The following is a 23,675-nucleotide window of genomic DNA, read 5'->3' as shown; positions in this document are numbered from 1 at the left end:
CCGAACTAGCAGTCAGCTGAAGTAGCCTGCAGTACTGCACTCTAACCACTGCACCACCTCGGCTCATTCTTCTTCTTCCTCTTCCTCTTCTTCTTCCCCTCCTCCTCCTCCTCCTGAGTGATCAGTCCACCAGCTGCCTGCAGCCCTCCCAAATAATATTATTATTTCTTCCTCTTCCTCTTCTCCTCCTCCTCCTCCTCCTCCTCCTCCTCATCTATCTCCTCCTCCTCCTCCTCCTGAGTGATCAATCCACCAGTTGCCTGCAGCCCTCCCAAATAATATTATTATTATTATTATTATTATTATTATTATTATTATCTTCTTCTTCTTCTCCTCCTCCTCCTCCTCCTCCTCTTCCTCCTCCTCCTCCTCCTCCTCCTCTTCCTCCTCCTCCTCCCTCTCCTCCTCCTGCTGAGTGGTCACTCCACCAGCTGCCTGCAGTCCCCCAAATACTACTACTACTACTACTACTACTACTACTACTACTACTACTACTACTACTTCTCAGCCACAGGATGTCATACTAGTTATTTTCACATTCCACCAAATCAGTGGTGAAATTCAAATTTTTTAACTACCAGTTCTGTGGGCATGGCTTGGTGGGCATGGCAGGAGAAGGATACTGCAAAATCCCCATTTCCTCCCCACTCTGGGACCAGCCAGAGGTGGCATTTGTGGGTTCTCTGAACTACTCAAAATTTCCGCTACCGGTTCTCCAGAACCTGTCAGAACCTGCTGGATTTCACCCTTGAACCAAATGTTTTTTCTGTTCACCTCTCTGTCCCTTATAAAACCATTAAAAAAAGAATATTTCTAGCTCACAGTTGATCTGTGGAGTTCTTGATTGCTCACTGAGCGTGGCTGTTCTCTTCCAGATGTTTCATTACCCAACTAGATAACCAAAACACTTGTGATGATACCCAGTTGGGTAACAAAACATCTGCAAGAAAACAACTAAGCTCAGGGTGCACCAAAGACCCCACATCTTATAAAATCACCATGAAGTTGTTTGGGAAAGTAATCTTCCCATGGAAAGTTGGGTTATAAATACATCGAAATAGTCTTGGCTTAAGAACTGGATGGAATAAAGAGAAGGAAATGGCCTCCTTTGAACTCTGGAGAGGTTCGGGCTGTAGAAACCAGGTGGTGACTTGCCCTTGGGACGAAGACACCCCGTGAGAAGAGGCAAGTTGGTTGCCGGTCAAAGAATCCACCAGGAGGGTTGCTTCAAAAGAGATCAACCCTCTGGGAATCCTGTTCTCGTTAAGCCTCGGGGTTTGCCCGCAGCTTCGGTAAACCTGTACCGTTGAACGAATAAATACCCTGTCTGGTTGGCTGGAGGAAGGGAGCAGCTGTTTGAGAAGGGAAATTGTTCAGAGGTGCAGAAAAGAGATGGTTTTCTGGGGGTGGCTGTCTTAAATTATGACATCGTAGAAACTTTCAACGTCTTCATCTTCAGCCACAAAGGGACATACATCTCCTTCTACATCCGGGGTGTCCAACCTTGGACACAGAGGTGAAATCTAAATTTTTTTGTCCACCGGTTCTGTGGGCGTGGCTTGGTGGGTGATCATGTGACTGGGTGGGTGTGGCCAACTTCTTTTCACTTTTGAAAGCAATCTCTGCCTCCTTCCTTCCCCTTTCCCTCTATCTCCTTTGTTCCTTCCTTCCTTCCCCTTTCTCTCTGTCTCCTTCCTTCCTTCCTTCCTTCCCCTTTCTCTCTGTCTCCTTCGTTCCCCTTTCTCTCTGTCTCCTTCTTTCTTCCTTCCCCTTTCTCTCTGCCTCCTTCCTTCCCCTTTCTCTCTGTCTCCTTCCTTCCTTCCTTCCTTCCTTCCTTCCTTCCTTCCCCTTTCTCTCTGCCTCCTTCCTTCCCCTTTCCTTCTGTCTCCTTCTTTCTTCCTTCCCCTTTCTCTGTGTCTCCTTCGTTCCCCTTTCTCTCTGTCTCCTTCTTTCTTCCTTCCCCCCTCTCTCTGCCTCCTTCCTTCCCCTTTCTCTCTGTCTCCTTCCTTCCTTCCTTCCTTCCTCTTTCTCTCTGCCTCCTTCCTTCCCCTTTCCCTCTGTCTCCTTCTTTCTTCCTTCCCCTTTCTCTCTGCCTCCTTCCTTCCCCTTTCTCTCTGTCTCCTTCCTTCCTTCCTTCCTTCCTTCCTTCCTTCCTTCCTTCCTTCCTTCCTTCCTTCCTTTCCCTTTCTCTGTGTCTCCTTTGTTCCCTTTCTCTGTGTCTCCTTCCTTCCTTCTTTCCCCTTTCTCTGTGTCTCCTTCCTTCCCCTTTCTCTCTGTCTCCTTCTTATTCATTTCATTTCTGGCAGGAAAAAAATTCTTTAAAAAATGGGGAAAAAAAGCTTCAGACAATTGCGCGGATAAACTGTGAGTCGCGCAATCTTTGGAAGGTTCGCAGAACCAGGAACAATTGGCCAAACCGGGCCGAACCGGGAGGATTTCACCCCTGCTTGAAGACTTGTGGACTTCAGCTCTCAGAATTCACCAATCAACCATGGATTCAAAGCATTGTCTACACCAATGTTCTCATCTACGTTGGCTTGGCTATAAAAGTTGGCATCTTTCCAGGTTCCTCTCCCCATTGGATGAGTTTCTTAAGAATCTATGTTGATCTTAATGCTCGTTCATTTTTCATTCTTCTTGCCTTCCTCCATTCTAAATATTTAGAGCTTTAAAGATATATCTATAGAGGTTTTATTCTGGCTCTCCCATTCAAAGTTTATTTTCAGTCCGAAGGATCTTCTATTATTAATAGATCTTTAATCGGCTTTTCCTGTAGGGGAAAGTAAGCAAATATCATTGATAAATAAATCAACACTCCTGTTTCTGTGGGTGAGCAGGATGGAAGCTTTTAAAAGGGGCTATTTTAAGAGTCTTTCTCCCTCCCTCCCCCTCCCTCCCTCCCTCTTTCTCTTCTCTTCCTCCTTCCCTCCCTCTTTCTCTTTCTCTCTCCTTTCTCTATATTTTCTCTTTCTCTCTTTCTCTTTCCCTTTCTCTCATTCTTTCTCTTTCTCTATCTTTTCTCTCTTCCTCTTCTTCCTCTTCTTTCTTCCCTCTCTCTTTCTCTTTCTCTCTCCCTTTTTCTATCTTTCTTTTCTCTTTCTTTCTCTTTCCCTTTCTCTCTTCCTCTTCCTCTCTCTCTTTTCTCTCTCTTCCTCTTCTTTCTCTTCCTCCTTCACTCTCTCTTTCTCTTTCTCTGTCTCCTTTCTCTATCTTTTCTCTTTCTCTCTTTCTCTTTCCCTTTCTCTCTTACTCTTTCTCTTACTTTCTCTCTCTTTTCTCTCCCTCTTCTTTCTTTTCTTCCTTCCCTCTCTCTTTCTCTCTCTCCTTTCTCTATCTTTCTTTTCTCTTTCTCTCTTTCCCTTTCTCTCTTCCTCTTCCTCTCTCTCTCTTCTCTCTCTTCCTCTTCTTTCTCTTCCTCCTTCACTCCCTCTTTTTCTTTCTCTCCCACTCTCCTTTCTCTTTCTCTCTCCTTTCTCTCTCTTTTTCTCTTCCTCTTCTTCCTCCTCCTCTCTCCCTTCACCAGTTTCATCTTTAGCCTCCGGATGACAGCAGCTTTGTTCCTGCTTCCCACCCATCATTAGCATCTTGCTAATTCCCCCTGCTTACACAGCTGAGAAGGACCCGTTGCTAAGAGCAACTGACTCATTAGCAGGTTCTGCTCTCCCAAGGCCATTGCTAGGCCACCGTTTGCCTTGGCGAGGTTCCTCTTAAAGCCCCATTTCGTGCTCCTGGAGCTGAAATCAGCATCCTTTCAAATCACAACGGAGGTCCTTCCACCTCACTTTCTTCACCATGGTTACTGAAATAGATGTCTTCGGAGAACACACCTGATGCATCCCGCACAATTACTCCTGCAAACTGCCTACGGGGTGCGTGTGTGTGTGCTACCTGGGTTCATCTCTGCCCCTTTGACCTCAGGTGGGATGGGAAACACGATCCCAGCTTGGGTTGCCTTGGTGAAAGATGGACTGTGATGGAATGTTGTCGCAAGGCTCAGCAGGAGGAACACAACGGTTGCAACAGCCTTGAGGAAGATGGACAAGGCGTCTCAAGGAAACAAAATAGGAGCGAATGGGGAGGGGGATTTTGCAGGATTTGTTCATTCAGTCCGTTCAAGAGTGGAAAGTTCTGTTTGTGACTTTAAGAGACTCTGTGCCAAGTGCTACCTTGCCCGGCGTTTGGAAACTAGTTATCTTTCTCCTCTTCCTCCCTCCTTCCTTCTCTCCCTCTCTCCTTCCTTGCCTCCCTCCCTCCTTCCTTCCTTGCCTCCCTCTTTCCCTCCCTCCTTCTCTCCTGCCTCCCTCCCTCCTTCCTTCTCTCCCTCCCTCCTTCTCCCCAAACGAGATAAGGTTCGTGTGGATAAATATTCCTTTGAAAGACTGTTTGCTAAAGCCTGCCTGGCTCTGAATGAAAGGAATGATTCACAGCCGTGTAAATCAAAGGGGTTTTGCAGGGACCCAGATTCTGCTTCTTGCATTCTAAGGAAGCCTGGGGTCAGAACAAGGGGTTTGAAGCCCGTGAACCCCACCTCTGCTGCTTCTAGAACGTAGCTGAGCGGAGGGGAAGGAAAACCCTTCACTTCTTGGGTTTGGATAGGAACACAAGCCGGAAGTGATTTTCCTGTGGCGTCCTGTTCATTTTAATCTCGCACATTGTCACTCGCCTGCTGTGCTGAATGTCATTTGCGCCTAGAGGCAAGGCCTGGATGGTGAGAAGCTCAGCTTTGCCAAAGCTCCGCTTTCCTACGCAAGCATGCCCCGTGATTTGTGTCAGAAATGCAATTTCCAACCCCCCCTACCCCCACAGCTCTAGAGACAAATGTCATAATTGCATAAATGGTATGAGACAGACGCCAAGAGAGGAACGCAGGAGATCTGGGAGGACGCACGCTCCTTCACTGATATACCGTTCTCTCTCAGCTTCCTTATTATTTCATCTTTTTTTTTAAAGGGGGGCTACAGGAATGAATCAAGATCCTTTGCTTTTGGTCCTGGTGTCGTTTAGGACCTGGTGGTGGCCTGAACAAGCATTCAGAATCCTTGATATCTCAAAATGTTTGTAGTGTCTGGGCTGTGTTGCAGGAAGCCAGCTGAATTGAGTCTGGTGAACAGGAAATACGCAAGGGAGAGGGAGGTCACCACCAAAATAAATAAATAAACCAGGAACCAAAGAACAACCAAAACTCCCCCCACAATCAACAGATCAGGATGAAAGGACTCCAAAAATGTGGAAAGACATCTAAGCTCCAGCAGGTTTCTTCAAGAAAAACTGAAGGACTTTTCAGTTCTTTTCAGTTCTTTTCTTATTTGGAAACGTCTAATGGATACCCTTAGTAAGTGGAATCAATCTAAATTAGGAGTCAGGACTGAAGGACCACAAAGATGTGGAAGGACACCTGAACTCAGGAAAGTTTCTTCAAGAAGAACTGAAGAAGAAGCTCCTTCTTATGTGGAAAGATCTAGTCGACTGAAGAAGAAGCTCCTTCTTATGTGGAAAGATCTAGTGGACACCCTTAGAAAGTGGAGTCCATCCAAGTTGGAGTCCACCTAAATTATGAGCCAGGATTGAAGGACTGCAAAGATGTAGAAAGACACCTGAACTCTGGAAAGTTTCTTCAAGAAGATCTGAAGGAGTCTTCAGCTCCTCCTTATGTGGAAAGATCTAGTGGACACCCTTAGAAAGTGGAGTCCATCCAAGTTGGAGTCCACCTAAATTATGGGTCAGGATTGAAGGACTGCAAAGATGTGGAAGGACACCTGAACTCTGGGAAGTTTCTTCAAGAAAAACTGAAGGAACCTTCAGCTCCTTCTTGTGTGGAAATCAAGAAGAACTGAAGGAGTCTTCAGCTCCTTCTTATGTGGAAAGATCTAGTGGACACCCTTAGAAAGTGGAGTCCATCCAAGTTGGAGTCCACCTTAATTATGGGCCAGGATTGAAGGACTGCAAAGATGTGGAAGGACACCTGAACTCTGGAAAGTTTCTTCAAGAAAAACTGAAGGAACCTTCAGCTCCTTCTTGTGTGGAAAGATCTAGTGGACACCCTTAGAAAGTGGAGTCCATCCAAGTTGGAGTCAACCTAAATTATGGGCCAGGATTGAAGGACTGCAAAGATGTAGAAAGACACCTGAACTCTGGGAAGTTTCTTCAAGAAGAACTGAAGGAGTCTTCAGCTCCTTCTTATGTGGAAAGATCTAGTGGACACCTTTAGAAAGTGGAGTCCATCCAAGTTAGAGTCCACCTTAATTATGGGTCAGGAATGAAGGACTGCAAAGATGTGGAAAGATCTTCAAGGTTTTGAGGATCCTTCACTCATATGTTCAGCCACTCCCTCCTCAAATAAATGAGTTTACTCACCCACTTCCTTCCTTCACTTCTCGTGTGAAATTTCCAAGCACAAACTTCCAAAGGAACGTTGGGTCAGATTCAAGAAATATCAGGAGGCCATCTTCATAATGCCAGGACATTCAACAATGCCCCTGAACCAATATCACGGCTGGCTTTAGGTCCAGGTTTAACCTAAGTGCAATTCTGAATTGAGCATCTCAAGGAGAGATAACCAAACACTAGTTTTCTGTTACCAATAAAGGAGAATATTTGTAGCTCAGGGTTGATATGAGGGGTCCTTGATGCTCTCTGAGCAAGCTTGTTTTCTTGCAGACGTTTCATTACCCAACTAGATAACATCATCAGTGCTAGAAGGAGGAGGAGAGAGGACTGTGGGGTCCTTGGTGCTCTCTGAGCTTGATAGTTTTCTTGCAGACGTTTCATTACTCAAAGTAGGTCCCATCATCGGTGCTAGTTTTCTGGGTTGAAAAGCTGCATGGAAATCTAACAGATTAAATCAGAGGCATCGTATCCAAGAAGTCCTATGAGGACATCTTCAAGGAAGCTAAACATTTCAAAAAAAAAAAAAAACCTTGGATATGGTCAAATCACAAAGTTGATGTGTGAGAAAAACAACGTGCCTTGTTTTTCAGTGATAAATTCATTTCCTACCCCTTCACCCACTTGTCTAGGCTTAACTTCTCAAAATAGCAGTTAGCAGTTAGACTTATATACCGCTTCATAGGGCTTTCAGCCCTCTCTAAGCGGTTTACAGAGTCAGCATATCGCCCCCCAACAACAATCCGGGTCCTCATTTCACCCACCTCGGAAGGATGGAAGGCTGAGTCAACCTTGAGCCTGGTGAGATTTGAACAGCCGAACTGCAGAACTGCAGTCAGCGGAAGTAGCCTGCAGTGCTGCATTTAACCACTGCGCCACCTCAGCTCAAAAACCCAGGACAATGTTAGAAAATTGCCCATGTGGGTGCCATAACTCCATCCTGCCTGCAACCTGACATCGCCCATTCATAGCAGCCTCCTTGTCCCCTGCTCCCCCCACCAAAAAAACTTGCCCAGACGAACATCGTTGTCCGAAAATGAAGCGGACTTCAAGAATAAAAAATCTGTGAAATTGCCCTATCAGCTTTTTTTTTTTCCCCCAAAGCAAGACCAGACAAGAAAAAAAACACAAATCTATTTTCTCGGTGATCAAACAGTAGATGAACTATCCAAGGGGTGACTTCACAAAGACCTTTGCAATTAGCGCGATGGGCCTTTGAAAATTGCTTTCTAAATCTGCAGCTGGCAGTTGCTGGAGCGATTACAGATTATGTTAGGATCGAATGTTAAATGCATCTGGTTAGTATCTGATTAATTCTTAATGTACTCTTGGTTGTTTATACTCCTGGTTCCTAATCAAAGGGAATGGTGCGTTTGTTCTCTCTTGAGTACGCCTTTCTCTATTCTTCTTTCTGCTTCCCATTTGTTTCTTAGCTTTTGCATGGAAGGATGGAAAAGTTGTGTTGTTGTTATTGTGGCTGTTGGTGGTGGAATTGCCCAGGTAGTTGCTGGTAGATAAACACTATGCAAATATCTTTTTTTATTTATTTCGCAAACATTATATAAATAATAGCATGCACCAAGTGCCTGAATCTATCAGAGCATCCTATGTATATGTTTACATGGGTGCACACCACTGGTGGGTTTCAAAAATTTTTAGAACCTCTTCTGTAGGTGTCACCTGCTATGTGGGAGTGGCTTGCCGGCCATGTGACCGGGTGGGAGTGGCCAACTTATAAAATGTGGTGAAACTCACTTAATAATGCTCTTGCTTAGCAACCAAAATGTTGGCTCAGAAACTCTGGCATTTGAAGCACGCAAGTCTTAAAGCTGTCAAGTTACAAGACCCTTGCACCCCTAACCCTTTAGAAGAAAAAACCCCAGGGGTGTTCAAACTTGACAGCTTTAAGACTTGTGGACTTCAACTCCCAGAATTCCTCCTCCAGTCATGTTGGCTCAGGAACTCTGGAATTGAAGTGTGCAAGTCTTAAAGCTGTCAAGTTACAAGACCCTTGCACCCCTCACCCTGCACTGGCTGCCAATTGGTCTCCGAACGCAATTCAAGGTGTTGGTTATTACCTTTAAAGCCCTACATGGCTCAGGACCAGCGTATTTGCGAGACCGCCTACTGCCACATACCTTCCAACGGCCGATAAGATCCCACAGGGTGGGCCTCCTTAGGACGTCATCAGCCGTACAGTGTCGGCTGGCGGGGTCTCGGAGGAGAGCCTTCTCTGTGGCTGCTCCGACCCTGTGGAATCAGCTGCCCCCAGAGGTCCGGACCTCACCCACCCTCATGGCCTTCAGAAAAGCTGTTAAGACCTGGCTGTTCCGGCAGGCCTGGGGCTGTTGACCTTATTATGTAGGGTCCAGCCCCGATCAGAACGTATGCGTGTTGGAGAATTTTAAATTGTTTATTTTTATTTTTATTTTGTTTTTCTTGTCTTGTCTTTTGTAAGCCGCCCGGAGTCCTCCGGGATTGGGCGGCCTATAAATCTAATAAATTGAATTGAATTGCTATACTTGAGGGGCTGCCACAAAGAAGAGGGGGTCAACCTCTTCTCCAAAGCACCTGAAGGCAGGAGAAGAAGCAATGGGTGGAAACTAATGAAGGAGAGAAGCAACTTAGAACTAAGGAGAAATTTCCTGACAGTCAGAACAATGAATCAGTGGAACAGCTTGCCTCCAGAAGTTGTGAATGCCCCAACACTGGAAGTTTTTAAGAAGATGTTGGATAGCCATTAGTCTGTAACCGTCTAGGGTTTCCTGCCTAGGCAGAGGGTTGGACTAGAAGACCTCCAAGGTCCCTTCCAACTCTGTTATTGTCTGATTCTAAATTGTACTCGTGTGCTTCTTGGCTTTCGGGTCTGCAGATGTTTTTTCTTCCCAGTGCCTGCCCATCTTCATTTTCATTCATGGCAAACGCCTGTGGTCTCGGCAGCATTTGGCTGGTTGTAACAGTTGGCACCAGGCAGCTGTTCACATTTCCCTGCAACGAGAAATGGCTCGCACACCTCTTGCCTTCTCCATGGAATGGGGTTTTTTTTGGAGAAAAGGCAGCAGTGACCTTCTACCAAAGCTGAGCGTGAACAGAAAATGAATGAGGGAGAAATCAGCAAAAGCCTAACTTGGGGACTCGGGGAGAATGAGAAGGTTCAGGGGAGCCTCTCTTGATGCAGTGTGATAATGGCACAATGGTTAGATGTGGGGTCTAGAACACTTGGTTGACCCCCAAATTACATTTCTCCATCAGAGGTGAATCATTTTTGTGAGATTAAGATGGGGACACCAGGTAATATGAAGGGAGACAGAGGTTGGAGAGAAAGTTGGAGAATAGAAAGGAATAGAAAGCATAGGAGGGGAATAGAATAGAATAGAATGTAGAATAGAATAGAAAATAGAATAGAATAGAAATAATGGAAAATAGAATAGGAAATATAGAGAATAGAGAATAGAGAATAGAGAATAGAGAATAGAGAATAGAGAATAGAATAGAAAAGAGAGAATAGAATAGAATAAAATAGAATGTAGAATAGATAGAAAATAGAAAATAGAATAGAAAAAGAATAGAATGGAAAACTGACTACAAAGGAACCATTTGCACTACTCAGGTGACCCTCAGGAAACAGATCAGGGGTGGGTTCCTGCCAGTTCTAACCTCTTCTCTAGAAGAGGTTCCACAAATCTACAGTGCCGTTTAGAACCAGTTCCAGCTCCCTTCCCCCTCCCATCTGCACATCATCAAGATGAAGAGCGAGAGGAGGAATTCTGGGAGTTGAAGTCCACAAGTCTTAAAGCTGTCAAGTTTGAACACCCCTGGGGTTTTTTCCCCCTAAAGGATTAGAGGTGCAAGAATCTTGTAACTTGACAGCTTTAAGGCTTGTGTGCTTCAAATGTCAGAGTTCCTGAGCCAACATAACTGGAGGAGGAATTCTGGGAGTTGAAGTCCACAAGTCTTAAAGCTGTCAACTTTGAACACCCCTGGGGTGTTTTTTTTCTCTCTAAAGGGTTAGGAGTGCAAGGGTCTTGTAACTTGACAGCTTCGAGACTTGCGTGCTTCAAATGCTAGAGTTTCTGAGTCAACATTTTGGTTGCTAAGTGTTGTTAAGTGAGTTTCAACACATTTTACAAGATGGCCACGCCCACCCAGTCACATGGCCAGCAAGCCACTCCCACAAAGCAGGCCACACCTACCGAAGAGGTTCTAAAATTTTTTTTGAAACCCACCACTGACACAGATAAAACCCCAAGTGCTTCAAGGACCTTCTAAAAAGGATGCGAATGTCCAGCTGTCTGCAAGGAGTATAAATCCTTCCATTCCCCACCGTCAGGTCAGAGCTGAAGAAGCTTCTCGGAGGAGAAGCGAAACCTCTTCAACAGAAATAAAACCAGAAAGTCCAGTTGCCTCTTGAAAAAAAAACACCTGTAGGACAATCCCAACCTGGAGGATGGAGAATCTCCATAGACGAAGAGGCAAGGAGAGAGAGAGTAGAATTTCTGAGCTAATCTTATTCGTCTTCACCTGGAGCTTTCTCCAACTTTTCATCCTTGACTTTGGCTCTGCAGTTGCCATGGATTCGGCTGTTTGATTTTTATCGGGGCTACCGATATCCGCCCTGGAAAAAAAAAACGGTGGGTCTAGGGAGTTTATTCTTAATTTTAATTGTTTCTTTGTCTTGCTGTGAGCCGCCCAGAGTCCCGATGGGAGTGGGCGGCATACACATTGTATTAAACTTGGAAACTTGGAAACTAGGATCCATTATTAATGCACGAGTGGTGCAGGAGGCCCTTTGGAGATGGAGAGCGGGAGGGGGTGGTGGGGAAAGGGTCCAAGATGAAAGAGGGAGGGAGGGAGGGTCGTGATCAGGTGGTCCGCCTTTACCTAGCGGGGCAATTTCTGGCTGGAGTCACACGCGGCCAATTACAGAGTTTGAAATGCCAGTAGCTACACTTAAGAAGGCGAAGGAGGGGTTTTAGAAAGAAGGGGTGGGGAGAGAGAGAGAGAGAGAGAGAGAATAGAAGGGAGACTAAGAAGGAGGAGAGGGGGGTCGGGTGGGAAGGTTGGGAAGATACAAGAGGGCTGTTACTTCTCTCTCTCTCTCTCTCTCTCTCTCTCCCCCCTTTCAAGCGAGAACCTCATTAACACATCGCAGGAGGGCCAGCCTGGGGTTCCATTAAAAGGGTCTCGCCAGCCGCAGGTGGGTGGGTGCGGCAGCCGAGAGGCCAGGATCAAATGGCTTGAAAGAAAACCGTCATTAAATTTTCATCGGCTGACTGCCCGGAGAAGAGGCAATTCTGGGATGAGTGGATCACAAGGGAGGTGGCTTGCAGAGGGGCCTCTGTGTGTGTGTCTGTGTGTGTGTGTGTGTTTTGATGGGGAGGGGCAGCAACCCAAGAAGCTTTCAAAGACCTGGGAGTCCAGGAGAGCAGCTGGGGGAGATGAGTTGGAGGGGCGCAAGGTCAGAGCCTTGAAAGAGTTGATGGACAAGAATCATCTCGCCATCATGCCACCCACCTGCAAGGCTGGCGGAAATGTTTAGTAACCTGTCCCGCTCTTAAGTGTTGGAAACGGGAGTTCGCGTCTTTTTGAGGGACAACGGACAGAGGGGACCTAAAAAGAGAAGAAAGGCGCCTTCTCGTGCTTTAGAAGAACTGGCCCCTCTCCTCTTTGTAGAAAACTTTGGATGTCAATTAGCTGAAATGCATCCCCATCTCGGAAGAGGTGCGGCCCACGTGTGCAAATGTGAGAATGCCTATTTCAAGAGGAATCTTGGGGCAGTGAATAATCCCCCTTTCCCTTCCTTTCTTCCTCCCTTCCTCCCTCTCTTTCCTCCCTTCCTTCTTTCCTCCCTCCCTCCCTCCCTCCATCATTCTTCCCTCCTTCCTGCCCTCTATCCATCCATTCTTCCTCCCTCTCTCTCTCTATCCTTCCTTCCTTCCTCCTTCTCTCGCACTATCCTTCCTTTCTTCCTTCCTTCTTCCTTCCTCCTTTCCTTCCTCCCTCCCTCTATCCATCCATCCTCCCTCCCTCTATCCTTCATTCCTTCTTTCCTCCCTCCCTCCCTCCCTCCCTCCCTCCCTCCATCCATCCATCATTCTTCCCTCCCCCCACCCTCTATCCATCCATTCTTCCTCCCTCTCTCCCTCTATCCTTCCTTCCTCCTTCTCTCGCACTATCCTTCCTTCCTTTCTTCCTTCCTTCCTCCTTCCTTCCTTCCTTCTTTCCTTCCTCCTTCCCTCTATCCATCCATCCTCCCTCCCTCTATTTTTCATTCCTTCTTTCCTCCCTCCCTCCCTCCCTCCATCCATCCATCATTCTTCCCTCCCTCCCGCCCTCTATCCATCCATTCTTCCTCCCTCTCTTGCTCTATCCTTCCTTCCTTCCTCCTTCTCTCGCACTATCCTTCCTTTCTTCCTTTCTTCCTTTCTTCCTTTCTTCCTTTCTTCCTTTCTTCCTTTCTTCCTTTCTTCCTTTCTTCCTTCTTCCCTCCCTCCCTCCTTCCTTTCTTCCTTCCTTCCCGAATTGCTCCTGAATTGGGATGTCAGTTGCATTTCCATGCTTGCAACTGAAGGATATAATGACGTTACATCAATTAACGCTCTCCCAACACATTGGGCTGAAGGAAGTTGCAATTTCTGATCTAATTAATAGCTGCATTTTAAGACTCTGTAGAGAAGGGCAAGGGGAACAATGAGCTGAGGTTTACGGTAAGATGATAAATTCTTCAGAGATGAATGACAGTTAGTATTTGGCTTCTGACCCTGATGGTGTCAACTCTGAAGTTGGCCTGAGTGAGGCCGTTTTCTAGCTTCTGTGCAAGAAGCCCTCCTGGTGTCGATAGCTTTCCCTCCCCTTCTCTTCCTCCTTTCTTCCTTGCTTGACTCATTCTCTCTTCCTGCACGGAACTCTTCTTCTGTACTTGGTAAGAGGCATTAATGCAGTTGGATAGTAACATGCATAACAATCACCATCTCCAGGGAGTTGAAATGCTGTGATGAGAATGAAGTGCAAATGATGGCATTGATTAGTTGGAATCAATAGAAATCCAAAACTAAAAAGCCGTCACGGCAGACGCAGGTAAAGTATGGACGTTTCTCACTAAGGAATATTCATAGATTTCCTATTCCAGCCTCCAGTTAAACAGAAATAAGTACACAAAGCCCTTGTCCAACATGCTACACGTATTTAGCAGATCCATTCACTTGCTTTTCTTGTGGTTAGTCAAAGAATCCAAAACTGGTAATCCAGCCTGAATATCTGGCCGAATGTGCCATGAACCATAACAATAACAATAATTTGCAGCAATTTTCTCGTCAATAATTGGTTGGACAATTCATCCACTTTTACCATGAGAAAAGACCTCAGAACTTCGATGCAACAAAATTTGGAAGTTTGGAAGGATTTCTCTGTAAAAAAAAAACAAAGTGGTTATTGCTGCTAATTGCAAAGTTGTTTCCGACCCATTGCGACCCCGTGGACAACATTCCTCCAGGCCTTCCTGTCCTCTACCATCCTCTGGAGTCCATTTAAGTTCACGCCGGCTGCTTCGGTGACTCCATCCAGCCACCTCCTTCTCTGCCGTCCCCTTCTTCTTCTTTTGCCCTCCATCGTTCCCAGCATGAGGCTCTTCTCCAGGGAGTCCTTCCTTCTCATTAGGTGGCCAAAGTCTTTGAGTTTCCTCTTCAGGATCTGGCCTTCTAAAGATCAGTCAGGGTTGATCTTCTCCAGGACTGACTGGTTTAGTCATTCTTTATCTAAATCTATCTATCTATCTATTTATCTACCTACATATATATCTATGTTGTTGTTAGTTGCAAAGACGTGTCCAACCCATCGCGACCCCATGGACAACATTTCTCCAGGCCTTCCTGTCCTCTCCCATCCTCTGGAGTCCATTTAAACTCATGCCACCTGCTTCGGTGACTCCATCCAGCCACCTCCTTCTCTGTCGTCCCCTTCTTCTTGTGCCCTCCATCGTTCCCAGCATGAGGCTCTTCTCCAATGAGTCCTTCCTTCTCATTTGGTGGCCAAAGTCTTTGAGTTTCATCTTCAGGATCTAACCTTCTAGAGAGCAGTCAGGGTTGACCTCCTCTAGGATTGGCCAGTTTGGTCACCTTGCAGCCCAAGGGACTCACAGGACAGGTCATTTGCTTCCCAAAATATAGCTGTTTGTCTTACCCCAATGCAGAACGGGGACCGAAAGGTTTGAATAAATTAGGGAATAGACGTCACTCATGTTCAGAGCCCAGATCTCTCCCTGCAGGAAAACCCAGTAGCTTAGCTCAGCATTTCTAGGTTGAGATGGGAACGACCTTTTTTAAAAAAAAATCTGAAACCTTGGGGAGCTCCTGCCAATCAATGCAAATTATATTAGGGCTGTAAAATAAATTACACCAGGTCTGGAAATAAGTTATGGTAGAGAGAGGTAAAATAAATGGTTCTATGGATGGAAATAAATTACGCCAAGGAGGGTGGAATAAATCTGCCAGGAAGGTTGTGTAGGCAGTACCAGAGAAGGTCTGGGGCTATCTTTCATACTTGGCTGGGGGAGGCTCTGCAAATTGAAATGCTGATCTGGCAAAATGCCATTCAAGAGAGCAAGTCTAGGCAAATGCTGGGGGCAAAATCTTTGCTTGGGAAATGTATATTAAAAATAGGTTGGAGGCATTGCATTACAAAAAGTAGAAATGATACCATATGTAGCTGCATAGACTAAAATGTCAAGGCGTCTGTTAAGGCAACTAGGTTTATTGAAGGAACATAGAAACCAGCCAAAACTATTTACTAGAAAGATAGGGTAGGGTAGGGTAGGGTAGGGTAGGGTAGGGTAGCGTAGACTAGACTAGACTAGATTAGACTAGAATAGAATAGAATAGAATATATAATAGACTAGAATAGAAATAATGAAGTAATAGAATAGAATATAGAATAGAAATAATAAAATAATGAATAGAATAGAAATAATAAAATAATAGAATAGAATATAGAATAGAATAGAAATAATGAAGTAATGAAGTAATAGAATGTAGAATAGAATAGAATAGAAATAATAAAATAATGAATAGAATATAATATAGAATAGAATAGAAATAATGAAATAATAGAATAGAATATAGAATATAGAATAGAATATAAAATATAGAAATGGAGTAGAGTAAAGCAGAGCAGAGCAGAATAGAATATAGAGTAAAATATAGAAATGAATAGAATAGAATAGGAGTAGAGTAGAGTAGAACAGAACAGAACAGAACAATACCTACCAAGTACCCAAATTATGTCACATCTTCCCTTCTTCTCCATTTGTAGCAAAACAAAAGAAGAAGAAGACAGCAAGCAGTCAGCTCAGGCAGTGACCCACGTCTCTGCACAACCCACGTACGCTCCAACCTGGGAGGAAAGAGTGACCGTGGAAATTGACTCCATCAAGGCAGGAGAAGAAGGTGGGGCTGCTTTGGAAGATCCGTGAAGCTTGGTGGGACTGAATGAACGAATTGAAGGGAGGAGGAGGAGGAAAAAGAACCAACCCGAAACAAGAAGGATAGATTCAGTCGTGGTGACGATGGGGGAAGGTTGGAAACTCTTAAGGATCAGGTTGGGGGGGTGGGGGGTGTTGAGGGTCCTGGAGAACATCTACACGGTCCTTAAGAGTTGACGCCAACTTGATGGCACTTCATCAATCAATGGGATGCAAGAGTTTAAAAAGTTTGCGTGCCAAACTGAACGGAATTCGGTGGCATAAACACATGAGGTGGTACCCAGCTAGCAGATTGTGCATGCAGAGTCCTCCTCCTGAATCCTTCCTTTCCCCATCAAGAAAATGAGTCTATATTTAATAATCGTCTACCAAATAGTCCCGCTTATCTCCTAGCTAGGAACTGGGATCTGTGCTCTGCTATCTCTGGCTCGTTCCCTCCTAGCTCCGTTACCTGCCTTAATGGGGAAATGATGATTGATAATTGAGGTGTTTTCCCAAGACGGTAACCATCCGTCCTGGTGGCTTGGTCTTTATTCTTCCAAGCTGAGCGATGTTATGCGGGTAATCATAATAATACTAATGGCATTAGAGTTAAGCAATTAGATTAATGCCAGACACTGGCGCAACGAAGCCAGCCAGTCGTAGCACTCCAGGTAATTCCATTACGGCTCCTGATTCAGTGAAATAAGACAGTGTTTGATGTACTCCGCTACCTATCTCAGCCCAGAAGGAAGAAGATGGGGCCTTCTGCAGAGATTCAAGGTTGGTTCCCTAAATCCAGTTGATTTGATTTTTTGATTTTGATTTTATTGACATTTGTAGGCCGCCCTTTTCCCTGAGGGGACTCAGGGCGGCTCACATAAAATCAGGGAGGGGGAAATGCAAACAATAACATAGACACATGTAATAAAAAACAATAAGCAACATGCATTCATCATTCGGGAGGGGCAACTATCTCTGTCCCCAGGCCTGACGGGCTAGCCAGTTCTTCAAGGCTGTGCGGAAGGCCTGGACGGTGGTCAGACAGTTGGAGGAAGCTGTTTTCCTAGGCAAGGCAATGGGACAGGGGCATCGACAGGACAGGTCAAAAGAGTCAAGATGAGGGCCAGGGTTGCGTGGACCGGGACCTGCTCCTTTAAGGATGCAGCACCCCCAAAAGGACACATACCCCGCGAGACCTGGAGATGCCCTCCGAGAAAAAAGAAGAACATCTTCAGCCAAAGACCTGTCAAATGCTTCTGCTGGAGGGAAAGTTTTCTCTCTCCGATCTAGGGCATCTCCGTTTCTTGGCATTGTCCAAAGTCAACACTGGAGTCATGTGGCCAGCAAGGCTATACGCCAAAAGGTCCATGGAACCAGGGGTGATAGATTCTGGTGTTTCTAGCCCCATCTTTGCGTGACCCGTCAAATGCGCGCCCAACAAATGCGCGCTGACGAAACCGCGCCCGCCATCAACAAACAACATAGTGGGACGTGAAAACAACATTATAAAGGGTTAGGATTAGGGTTATAACGTTGTTTTCACGTCCCATTATGTTGTTTGTTAATGGTGGGCGCAGTTTCGTCAGCGCACATTTGTCGGTGAACCCATCTTTGTTGCCCTGCTTACAGAAACTGCCTCTCTGGTTAACCCTGATCACATTGTCACAGCTAAGGCGAAGCGTGAGTGATGTTGAGTTGGCCACCCCCACCCGCTCACATGATTACCGAGCCCCACCTACCCAGCCGGTCATTAGGGCAGAGAACCTGTTCTTAAATTATTTTAATCCCACCACTGGATTTCACCCTTCCTTCTCTGATCAAGAGGTTGTGAGGTTAGGTGGTGGCCCCCAGGGTGACATCCAGGCGGCATCTGAAGTCACGGTGTTCTTGGAGTTGGTGATTGCAATCAGAAAGAAAATGAATTGATGAGAGGCAACTCCAGAGAGAGAGAGAGAAAAGAGAGAGGGAGAGAGGGAGGGAGAGGGAGAGGGAGAGAGAGAGAAGAGGGAGAGACAAAGAAATCCATGTGTTGGGCAGAAGCCGGGCAAGGCTGTTGCTCGTGGTTATCTATTTAGTCCTAGTTATGTGGTGCCTCTGCCCCCTCCCTTCACCAGTGGGGGGTCACACGGAAAGCGACTGGCAACTAATGATTGAGGAAATGAAGCTGTATTCATCCGTTGTCAAGGCTCACAGGAGAGGCAGGCCTGCCTTCTTGGGCAAGGGATTTGTGGGACAAAGAATAATGGCCAGGGCAAGAACAACCCTGCTGGGGGGGGGAGGGGAGATAATGAGACAGGCTGGCAGACAGGCTGGAGAGCATCTCCCAACGCAAAGGAACAAGGTCTCCCTGGCTTGAGACTTCCTTAATAAGGTCAGATTGGAGCTTCAGCTGGATTCTCAGGAAGCTCGGGAAATGCTATGGAGCAGTGGTGAAATCTAAAAAAAAATTCCTACAGGTTCTGTGGGTGTGGCTCGGTGGGAATCATGTGGCTGGGTGGGCGTGGCTATGTAGTCATGTGACTGGGGGTTCAAAAGACGGAAATTCACTTTAACAATGTCCTGCTGGAGCAGGGGGTTGGACTAGATGGCCTCCAGGTGGCTTCCAGCCCTGGATTGCTGTGCTCTTTCAAGGTATCCTCTGAAGCTGCGTCTAATGCCAGGTTTGTGGTCCTTCCTCCCTCTCCTTTTCTTTCTTTCTTTCTTTCTTTCTTTCTTTCTTTCTTTCTTTCTTTCTTTCTTTCTTCCTTCCTTCCTTCCCTCCCTCCCTCCGGTTTTTCCTCCCATCCCTCTTTCTTTCTTTCTTTCTTTCTTTCTTTCTTTCATTCTTTCCTTCCTTCCTTCCTTCCTTTCTTCCCTCCCGGTTTTTCTCCCATCCCTCTTTCTTTCTTTCCTTCCTTCCCTCCCATTTTTCTCCCATCCCTCTTTATTTCTTTCTTTCTCCCTTCCCTCCCTTTTTTCTTCCCATTCCTCCCTCTTTCTTTCTTTCTTTCTTTCTTTCTTTCTTTCTTTCTTCCTTCCTTCCTTCCTTCCCCCCAGTTTTTCCTCCCATCCATCCATCTTTCTTTCTTTCCTTCCTTCTTTCCTTCCCTCCCATTTTTTCTCCCATCCCTCTTTCTTTCTTTCTTTCTTTCGCAGCACCCCCACCCCCATTTTTAGCCTAGCAGGCCTCAGATAATCCTCCTAAGAGCAAAAACGGACCCCAAATGCTAAAAGAAAAAGTAAAAAGAAACCTTTGTATCATTGTGCAGCACAGCTGATCATCAGAACATTGTTAAGCATTTTTTTACTACCGGTTCAGGCCAACGGTAGCATTTTTTATTACCAGTTTGGGTAGTCCTGGTTCGGTTTGTTACCGGTAGTTCTAGTTGAAATAACAGAAGAGGCCTATTTCAACTTATCGAATTCTGAAAACTCCCCATTTTGAGTCCACTCAAAAGATTAACTCTCTTCCACTCCATTTTCATAGAAATATGGTTCAACTTTCATTGTCTGGCTTTGCTTTCATACTCTTAAATTATTAGGTTTCTTATTAATCTTGAAGTCTTAGCTATTGGGGTGTTTATTTTTGATGGAGCAGTCAAAAAAAGATTTTAATTCTATCATGCCCCAATTTTCTCATTGTCTAATAAATGCCTTGCATGTTTGAAGTTCATTTTTTATTTTAACAGAGCGCTATTGCAATTCCTTCTCTTCCTTTCCCTTCCCTTCTTCCTCTCCCCTTCTCCCCCCCTCTTCCCCCCATCTTTGGCAACGTTACAGAAAAAAAATAAAGGTGGGGTGGAAAAAATAAACGAAACATACACAAATGTGTTCGAAAGGAAGAGAAAGAAAAGGCTTTGGATGGGAATGGAAGTTAAGGTGTATTTTTGCAGATAAAAATACAAACATTTACAATCCTTTTAAGGTGTTTTTTTTAGCTCTTTCTACCACAGCCTAACATAACTATTCCCTGTGGATATCCCACCCCACCCCCGAGATGTAAATTCCAAACCAAAATGTAGACACTATCAACTATTTATCACACCTTCGTCTTCCCTTCAAGTAGTGCCTGATTACAGTTCAGCACCAAGGACAGCGCTCTCTGCTCGGAAGACAAGGGGAGGGGGGGGTCCCCAAGGATTGGGAGCCTCTTCAGGCCCCTTTTCACACGTACAGCTAAGAATAATGAGTTTTATCAAGGGAATGAATGGGAGCTTGTGTTCTTTGCCTGGGCCTTTTGTTCCACACAGCTTTTAAAACTTTGCTTAGCGGTGTTAGAAATTCATAAGGTGATGATAATTGGCGAGATTAGAAATTAGCACATGGGTGGGGGCTTGTGTCAGATGACAATACAATGGTTTTCCTACTGCAATTATAGTGCAGTAGACATGTAAAGTGATGGATATTGAGATATCTGTCAGTATCTATCATCTCTCTCCATCATCTCTCTCTCATCTCCCTCTCTCTTTCTGTCATCTCTCTCTCTCATCTATCTATCATCTATCTATATCTATCTATATCTATCTATCTATATCTATCTATCTATCAATCTATCTATCATCTATCTATATCTATATCTAGCTATCAATCAATCTATCATCTATCTATCATCTATCTACATCTACATCTATCTATCTATCTATCTATCATCTGTCTGTCTGTCTGTCTGTCTGTCTGTCTGTCTATCTATCTATCTATCTATCTATCTATCATATATCTATATCTATATCTATCATCTATCATCTATCATCTATCATCTATCTACATCTACATCTACATCTACATCTATCTATCATCTATCTGTCTGTCTGTCTGTCTGTCTATCTATCTATCTATCTATCTATCTATCTATCTATCTATCTATCTATCTATCTATCTATCAATCTATCATATATCTATATCTATCATCTATCATCTATCATCTATCTACATCTACATCTACATCTACATCTACCTATCTATCTATCTATCTATCTATCTATCTATCTATCTATCTATCTATCTATCATCTATCTATCCATCCATCTAATTTATCTATCTATCTATCTCTATCTATCTATCTATCTATCTATCTATCTATCTATCTATCTATCTATCTCTCCATCCATCCATCTATTTATCTATCTATTTATCATCTATCACCATCATATTCTTCTTATCTATCTATCTATCTATCTATCTATCTATCTATCTATCATCTAACTATATCTCTATCATCTGTCTGTCTGTCTGTCTGTCTCTCTCTCTCTCAACTCCCTCCCTCCTCCCTCTCTCTCTCTCTCTCACTCTCACTCACCCACTCTCTCTCTCATCTCTCTGTTGATGGAGTTCTGAACTCTCAGTAACTAACAAGCATTTGAATGGGTTTATGAGAGATAAACGAACAAAAACACCAATCAATTTTGTAACAACTAGGGAAGGGTAGATATTTGGCTCTCTTTCCAATTTTAAAAGCAGCCCCCTCTGCTCTAATTTTTTTATCAGAGGAACATCTTTTAGAGAAGGGCTGTTAATCCACCCGACTCCATTATTTGTCAGGTCTCAATCAGCTGCCATCATCCCCATTGAAAACCGTGGTTTCTCCCCAGAGCAGGGCAAACAATATAGAAAGGACCAAAGAATCTGCATTCTCTTTTTTTTCCCTTTCATGTGCCTAATAGCTCCCCTGGGGGAGTTATTTAGATTGGGGAAATGGCAGGAAAGGCTGGGAGATTAAATGTCACCGCTCCGATCAAAAGCAGCAGCCTGGCGCCCCGCTTGCTTTCCAGGAAAGAAAATAAAAATGGAAAGAGCTGACCACGATTCTTGCTCTCGCTGGCATTTTTGTGGCTTAATCTGACCGCCTTTGTCTTTCCAGATGTGTCTCTCACTGTAGCTGACAAGGACACCAAAGAAATTCTTGCGAAATACAACATCCCTGTGAAATACCTCCGTCCTTTCCATCATTATCACTGCGCCTTGGTACTGGTGAGTCATGTAAGCCAGAGGTCTCCAACCCTCTGATCGCAGACCAGTGGTGGGATTCAGCCGGTTCGCACCTATTCGAGAGAACCGGTTGGTAACTTTCTAAGCAGTTGGAAGAACCGGTTGTTGGAAGAAATCTCCTTTTGTTTTTCCCCACTTTATAGGGCTAATCCTGTAAGGAAGGCAGGAGGGAAACATTCTGGTGTTGTTTCTAGCCTAATCTTTATTGATCTGCTTACAGAAACTGCCTCTCCAGTTAACCCTTATTACATTGTAATAGCTAAGGTGAAACACTCATCAACGTGAGTGATGTTGAGTTGGCCATGCCCACCCAGTAACATGACCACCAAGCCCCACCTACCATGCTGGTCATTAGGGCAGAGAACCGGTTGTTAAATTATTTGAATCCCACCACTGCCGCAGATCGGTACTGGTTCATGGCCTGGGTAGCCCAGCTGGATGTGAATGGTGGGTGTGCGAATCCTACTGTAAACTCTTACCATGTGCGGGATCCAGGTTGCACGCTGCTCCTCTCCACCCACCATCCTAGTCCGTGGAAAAGTGGTCTTCCATGAAACTGGCCTCTGGTGCCAAAAAGGTTGAGGGCCACTGTAATCTACCTGTTTATACTTTAAAGGAGAATATTTGCAAGTAAGGGTTGGAATGAGGCGCTATGCTGCTGATGTAATTTAGTTTGTTACCTCGTTCGGGTAATGAAAGATCTGCAAGAAAACAACCAAGCTCAGAGAGCACCAAGGTCCCCACAGTTCTCCTCCCCATCCCCTCCAAACTCCTCCTTCTCCTCTTTCTTCTTTTTCTCTTCCTCCTTCACCACTCTCTTCTAGTACTGATAATGTTACCTAGTTGGGTAATGAAACAAGCTCAGAGAGCACCCTGGAGTGGGGAGGGAATGGGGATTTTGCAGTATCCTTCCCCTGGAGTGGGAAGTAAATGAGATTTTGCAGTATCCTTTCCCCAGGAGTAGGAGGAATGGAGATTTTGCAGTATCCTTCCCCAGGAGTGGGGAAGGAATGGAGATTTTGCAGTATCCTTCCCCAGGAGTAGGAGGGAATGGAGATTTTGCAGTATCCTTCCCCAGGAGTGGGGAAGGAATGGAGATTTTGCAGTATCCTTCCAATGGAGTGGGGAGGGAATGGGGATTTTGCAGTATCCTTCCCCTGGAGTGGGGAGGGAATGGAGATTTTGCAGTATCCTTCCCCTGGAGTGAGGAGGGAATGGAGATTTTGCAGTATCCTTCCAATGGAGTGGGGAAGGAATGGGGATTTTGCAGTATCCTTCCAATGGAGTGGGAAGGGAATGGAGATTTTGCAGTATCCTTCCCCTGGAATGGTGAGGGAATGGAGATTTTGCAGTATCCTTCCCCTGAAGTGGGGAGGGAATGGAGATTTTGCGGTATCCTTCCCCTGGAGTGGGGAGGGAATGGAGATTTTGCAATATCCTTCCCCTGGAGTGGTGAGGGAATGGAGATTTTGCAGTATCCTTTCCCTGGAGTGGGGAGGGAATGGAGATTTTTCAGTATCCTTCCCCTGGAGTGGGGAGGGAATGGAGATTTTGCAGTATCCTTCCCCTGGAGTGGTGAGGGAATGGAGATTTTGCAGTATCCTTTCCCTGGAGTGGGGAGGGAATGGAGATTTTGCAGTATCCTTCCCCTGGAGTGGGAAGGGAATGGAGATTTTGCAGTATCCTTTCCCTGGAGTGGGGAGGGAATGGAGATGTTTGCAGTATCCTTCCCCTGGAGTGAGGAGGGAATGGAGATTTGCAGTACCTTCCAATGGAGGGGGAAGGAATGGGGATTTTGCAGTATCCTTTCCAATGGAGTGGGAAGGGAATGGAGATTTTGCAGTATCCTTCCCTGAGTGGTGAGGGAATG

The 23,675-nt window shown here is 45.2% G+C and overlaps 1 protein-coding gene across 1 annotated transcript in view; it reads left to right on the top strand.

Moving 5' to 3' along the window:
* The window catches only part of LOC116523323 (coiled-coil domain-containing protein 33-like), a gene marked incomplete at its 5' end in the record, with an annotated part of 57,053 nt that overhangs the window by 3,383 nt on the left and 29,995 nt on the right, over window positions 1-23,675 (top strand). The window contains 2 exons of the mRNA XM_032238427.1: window positions 15,691-15,824; window positions 21,678-21,787. Coding sequence (XP_032094318.1) covers window positions 15,691-15,824; window positions 21,678-21,787 — 244 coding nt within the window. The remainder of the gene's footprint in view (window positions 1-15,690; window positions 15,825-21,677; window positions 21,788-23,675) is intronic.

Source organism: Thamnophis elegans, unplaced genomic scaffold (assembly GCF_009769535.1).
Source record: "Thamnophis elegans isolate rThaEle1 unplaced genomic scaffold, rThaEle1.pri scaffold_168_arrow_ctg1, whole genome shotgun sequence".
NCBI lineage: Eukaryota > Metazoa > Chordata > Lepidosauria > Squamata > Colubridae > Thamnophis > Thamnophis elegans.
Note: the sequence above shows the minus strand (reverse complement) of the source record. Positions and strands in the feature narration are given on the sequence as shown.